We start from the raw sequence: 5,481 nt of genomic DNA on the forward strand, positions 1-5,481 counted from the left end.
CATAGTTTTCCATCTGGCCATACTGCATATGCTTTTCAAGGACAAGTGTTCTTATCACTAATATTACTAGAATTTATTTCACAATACAAACACTCAAATAATTTAATTGTACGAACAATTGTATTTTTACCTTGTGTATGGGCTTGTATAGTTGGATTAACTCGCTTTTATGACCATCACCATGCCATTTCTGATATTCTTGCAGGAGGAATTATTGGAGCATTTATTGCATTTACAACATACTATGTGTATAAAAATAAAGTTTCTAAAAAGAAAGAATTAACAGATGAAGAGTTATTTGCAATTGAATTTGAATAATAACATTTATTTTCATTAAACCTAATAATAGTATATTCTTTATCTTTTATTTTTTCGTTTAACATCTTTTTTTATAATATTTTCTTTTTAATTACTTCTTAATTCTTATTCCTTATATACAAAATCTCATTATTAGAATTATTCTTATGTAATAAATTTATAGCCTTATTCAATACAAAGTATTCTAAATGAATTAAAAAAGAAATAATAAAACTAAAAATCTAACATAAGAATAATTAAATAATAATTTATTCTTTTAAATACTCTATTCATTCATTGGTTAGTAAAACATATTCAAATTGATTTTTTATTAAAACATTAAATTCTTTTCAATATCAAAAAAAATTTTGAATTTTATTTAATAAGAAATAATAAACTTAGTTTCAAAAGTGAAGATATTATATGTTATTTATTATGTAATAAAAATTTTATGTACTTCTTTTTCACAATAACATTTTCAATTTGGTTATTTACTGTTTTTACTCTCAATGAGTTGTTTCAATAAAAGTTTAAGTTAAATAAAAAAAAAGAATAAAATAAATAATGACATTTGTTTGTTTATTCATGTTTTCATTGTTTTGAGAAGTTATAGCATTATAACTATTGTTAGTTTCATCTACTCTCTATGTTATCAGAGTTTTTATTTGGTATGATAGTTTGTGAATCTATACCATTATAACTACTATTAATATATGATTATACATAATATTTTTCACTTGTCTGATTTGTAATATCACTAATATTGTTATTATATCTATATCATTTTCTATTTCTTTTAATTTTTTATTGTTAATTTATCATTAAATCAATCATTATTTATCACAACTGTAATGATTTCTACATATTATCTTTATATTTCTGAATTTTTCTTGTAATATTTTGTATTTATTTAATTTAATTAAATAGTTATTGTTATATTTTCATTTTGTACATTAATTATATCATTAATATGTATTTTATTTTGTTTATTTCTTAATGATATATTTCTGATATTCTTTTAAATTTAATGTTATCTCATTTTAATAACTATTTGTTATAAGCAATTTTAATTAAACAATAGACTGATGTTATGTAATGAAGTAGATATTATATATTTATATTTTCTATTTTTTATGTTATTTTTCTGGTTATTGGTTTAAACATTTCTTCACTTCCATCTTTATATTATCAGTTTGTCTTTTCTTTCCTATTTTACATACTAATAATATATGTAGTGGAGATGCTGTATTATTTGTTCAATATAAAAATTTAAGTTAAATAAATAAAATAGAATAATTAAAACAACAAAGATAAATTGATTTCAAGCTATATTTTTGTTATTTCACATAATGATAAGAAATAGAACATAATAGAAGATTGATATCTTTAGTTGAAAGAATCGATTATTTCATAGTCTATGAACAATCAATACGCACCACTTACATTACTTATTATTGCAATAGTCAATGCTATTATTCATTGGAATGCTATATTAAATAATAATAAAATGATGGTACAATTAAGTAAATGCCCTTTTTGTTTAATTATGGGGTTGTTTCTTTTTGTTTCACTTGAAGAAGCACCTATTGTATTTATTCTTGGGTATATATTTTCATTTCTTGGAGATTTCTTTTTGTTATTTGAAGGTAATATATTTTTAGTCGGGATGCTATCCTTTGGTCTTGCACACATTTGTAATGCATATGCATTTATATCTGTTTCGGTTTGTAAAATTAAATACTTAACTTGTTAATAAAAAATTAAATAAAATTAATAATACAATTAGGCATTATCATTTGAATGGATTGGAGTTTTTGTTTTTATTTTAGTTTTTATATATTGGACAATATTAAAGAAATATACTATTCTTCCAGAATATATGAGGAAAATAGTTTATGGTTATTTGACTATTATTTCTATTGGATTTTACGGTAGTGTATGTTTATTTAATAATGCACAATGGACGTTATCGTCTCGTTTAGTTGTTCTTATTGGATATTTATTTTTTATATTAAGTGATTCTATTTTAGGTATTTCCTTGTGGGTAAAAACAAATTCGTTTATTCGATTTTTAGTAATGTTTACTTATTATATTGCTCAGTTCTTGCTTGGATTGGGATATGTTCTTGGCTTGAATGAAAATCAAAATTTAATTCCAATTTAATACTTTTTTTATTAATTTTCATTTTGGACTAAAAATTAAAACTTGTTAGTTATTCTATGGAAGCTGTTTTGTTTGATTTTAATGGTACTTTAATATTTGATACTCCTCTTCATGCATTTTGTTGGAAAGAAATGGCAAAAAGAATAAGGGGCAGTCCATTAAGTGAGGACGAATTTAAATTATTAAATGGTAGAACAAATAAACAATTAATTGAATATATTCTCAATAAAGAAATTAGTGATGAAGATGCAAAGAAGTATGCCGAAGAAAAAGAAAATTTATATAGAACAATGTTAATGAAAAGTGATATAAAATTATGTGATGGTGCAATTAATCTTTTTGAGACATTAAAGAAACGTAATATTCCTTTTACTATTGCTACTTCAAGTGATTGGGGAAATGTTCAATTATTTATTCAAAAATATCATTTGGAAGAATGGTTTGATATTGATAAAATTATATTTAATGATTTTACTTTTAAAGGTAAACCTGCTCCTGACATTTATTTAAAAGCTTCAAAGAAATTGGGTGTTGATATTTTTCATTGTATTGTATTTGAAGACACTATTTCAGGTATTCATTCAGCACTATCTGCTGGTGCTACTCCAATAGGAATTGCTTCAGAGATGACTGTTAATGACTTACTTCAAGTTAAAGGATGCAATTTAGCAATTCATACATTTAATGAGATAACAATTGAGAAGATGATTGATTTGATTAAGAATAAATAATAAAGGGTTTTTGATTTTCTGTTTCTCCCCGTTTTTTATTTCTAAAAAGTTCCCAAAAAAATCATATATAATCATTTAAATGTCACAAACAGAAGGACATCCTAATAAACAGAAAACAGAAAATGAATGCATTAGTGATACTGTCCCTACAACTAAATTAAACGGTATAGATGCTCATAAAAATAATAATACAGATTCATTAAATACTAATGAAAGCCAAAACACAAAATTTGAACAAGAAATTGAAATGGGAAACGTTGAAGGACATGAAGTTAGTTTAGGAGAAGAAGGTTTAACTCAATTAAATGAACTACCTCATACAGGAAATGAACGACAACCAAACAACCAAAATAATAATAATAATAATGATAATAACAATAATGGTGATAATGATTATGTAAATAATGATTATAGTTCAGATATTGGGTCATACATAGTAGTTATATTACTGTTTTTCTTTACTCATATTTTTTATACAATATTTATTATAGTTGATTTTATTCAGCACTATTATTTAACTGAGTTAGTTAAACAGTATATAAATACAGGAGAAAATAAAATACGTATATTAGCATATTGTATTCCTTCTGTTTTATTATTTATTATAAAGGTATGGCAAATAGGAATAATTGATATGATAGATATTACTGTTACTCCAAATTCTTTTATTAATCTATTTATTCACTTATATCTATGTGATTGTTTATACCGTTATGTAAATTATTATCTAAAGGCTTTAACAATATTTTTAACTAAAAATATATTATTATTATGTAAATTACTCTCTATGATAGAATCAATTACATTAGCTTTAAGAGTTATTCTTCCTACTTTTATTATTTATAACTATCTAATTTTATATACTACAATAACAAGTCAATGGATTAACTATATTGCCATATATCCAATAATCTGGATTTATGTGTTTGGGCGTTGTCGTGGATTTGTTCATTTTCTTTCTTGTTTCTTTAAAGTTCTTAAAACCTTTTTCACACAAAACAATATATTTGGAACTTCAGTAACGTTAGAATCGTTAGAAGACAAAACGTGTTTAATTTGTCAAGATACTGTTAATCGTCCAATTAAGTTAAAATGTGGTCATGTCTATTGTGAAGAATGTATTTTTAAATGGCTCATTCAACAACCAAGATGTCCCATGTGCAGAGACTTAGTGGTACAACCACAGACATTTGTTGGTTTTAATGGAAATACTCGTTTTGTCCCAGCACTATACTTTTTCTAAATGAGATTTATATTATAAAATTCTTATTCATTTTTGTGTATTTTTTTTATATAAGAACTGACAAATTATTCAATAGTGACATGATAAATTAGAACCAATTTTTCTAATGAATGTTGTTCTTTATCTTCCTACTTATAGTGAAATTTTTCATTTCATTTTAATTAACCACAAGTGCAATAGCGTTATTCAAAATATTAAAACTATTCTTTTCTTTAATAACTCTCAATCAATTAAATCATTTTATAAAAGATTCTCACCACCAACAGTTAATCTTTCAAATATATATACTTCAATTATTCCTTTTTAATTTAAAGTTCAACAAATTAGAAATCCAACGTTTGTTGATATTGACCTATATCCTGTAGATGATGGTATTAAATTATTAAACAAAGTAGTTTCACTATATTTATTAACAAAAACTGAAGGAGATAAATTTTTGAAATTTTTTATTCATCACGCAATTGCTTTTACTAATATTCATAAAATTGGAGGGCTTTTAATGCCATTAATCTCATTTTTCAAAAGTTCTACTAATGATGGAAAAGAGTTATTCGTTAAATTTCCTGAATTGGTTATTGTTTCAATGTACGAGCATAGTCTATTAACACTTAATGAGAATTCAGTTAACAAGATAGAAGAATTAGTTAAATATATTCGTATAACTGGACAAAATCAAGTCATATGTATATTTTCTTTTCACGCTACTAAAAGTGAAGAACATTTATTACTTCGAGTTAGGAAATTGAAAATTAATTATTTTTATCAAGACTTAAAGGACTATTGTGATTTAATGAAAAATTGTTTTTTCTGTAATAAAGGGTTATTTAAGATTAGCTATGGAATTGGTGATAATAAATAATATCATCGAACAGTCATATGCCTTTGATGTTATTTGTGATATTGGTTTTGAAAAAATAAATCTAAATTTTGGTGATACAAAAGAGTGGAAAGTTCCAGAGTGTGTAAAACACTTAATGTTTATTGGATTAACCATTCAGACATTACCAAAAATAGTCTTACACCAATAACAATGAATTGGCTTAATG

The 5,481-nt window shown here is 23.7% G+C and overlaps 4 protein-coding genes across 4 annotated transcripts, besides 13 other annotated features; all 4 read left to right on the forward strand.

The window, feature by feature from the left end:
* Positions 1–384: 384 nt before the first annotated feature.
* Positions 385–412: a sequence feature (AT_rich).
* Positions 413–509: 97 nt separating this feature from the next.
* Positions 510–581: a sequence feature (AT_rich).
* Positions 582–620: 39 nt separating this feature from the next.
* Positions 621–694: a sequence feature (AT_rich).
* A 19-nt stretch (positions 695–713) lies between these two features.
* Positions 714–750: a sequence feature (AT_rich).
* Positions 751–832: 82 nt separating this feature from the next.
* Positions 833–863: a sequence feature (AT_rich).
* A 327-nt stretch (positions 864–1,190) lies between these two features.
* Positions 1,191–1,326: a sequence feature (AT_rich).
* A 75-nt stretch (positions 1,327–1,401) lies between these two features.
* Positions 1,402–1,441: a sequence feature (AT_rich).
* Positions 1,442–1,555: 114 nt separating this feature from the next.
* Positions 1,556–1,599: a sequence feature (AT_rich).
* Positions 1,600–1,714: 115 nt separating this feature from the next.
* Positions 1,715–2,461, forward strand: EDI_090820 (transmembrane protein 86A, putative; the record flags this gene model as incomplete). Its single annotated transcript, XM_001736302.1, has 2 exons — positions 1,715–2,020; positions 2,084–2,461. The coding sequence occupies 2 exons, from the start codon at positions 1,715–1,717 to the stop codon at positions 2,459–2,461; spliced, it is 684 nt and encodes a 227-aa protein (XP_001736354.1).
* Positions 1,786–1,806: a sequence feature (AT_rich).
* Positions 2,047–2,076: a sequence feature (AT_rich).
* Positions 2,462–2,517: 56 nt separating the features above from the next.
* On the forward strand, positions 2,518–3,192 carry EDI_090830 (2-deoxyglucose-6-phosphate phosphatase, putative; the record flags this gene model as incomplete). The annotated part of the gene is made up of 1 exon (XM_001736303.1): positions 2,518–3,192. The coding sequence occupies one exon, from the start codon at positions 2,518–2,520 to the stop codon at positions 3,190–3,192; it is 675 nt and encodes a 224-aa protein (XP_001736355.1).
* Positions 3,193–3,271: 79 nt separating this feature from the next.
* EDI_090840 (uncharacterized protein) lies at positions 3,272–4,435 on the forward strand (the record flags this gene model as incomplete). The annotated part of the gene is made up of 1 exon (XM_001736304.1): positions 3,272–4,435. The coding sequence occupies one exon, from the start codon at positions 3,272–3,274 to the stop codon at positions 4,433–4,435; it is 1,164 nt and encodes a 387-aa protein (XP_001736356.1).
* Positions 3,542–3,586: a microsatellite.
* Positions 3,934–3,973: a sequence feature (AT_rich).
* A 5-nt stretch (positions 4,436–4,440) lies between the features above and the next one.
* Positions 4,441–4,489: a sequence feature (AT_rich).
* A 445-nt stretch (positions 4,490–4,934) lies between these two features.
* On the forward strand, positions 4,935–5,463 carry EDI_090850 (uncharacterized protein; the record flags this gene model as incomplete). Its single annotated transcript, XM_001736305.1, has 2 exons — positions 4,935–5,235; positions 5,270–5,463. 2 exons carry the CDS (start codon positions 4,935–4,937, stop codon positions 5,461–5,463), a joined length of 495 nt encoding a protein of 164 aa, XP_001736357.1.
* Positions 5,464–5,481: the final 18 nt, after the last annotated feature.

The sequence above is a fragment of the Entamoeba dispar genome, genomic scaffold, assembly GCF_000209125.1.
Source record: "Entamoeba dispar SAW760 scf_1105229459711 genomic scaffold, whole genome shotgun sequence".
In the NCBI taxonomy this organism is placed as follows: domain Eukaryota; phylum Evosea; order Mastigamoebida; family Endamoebidae; genus Entamoeba; species Entamoeba dispar.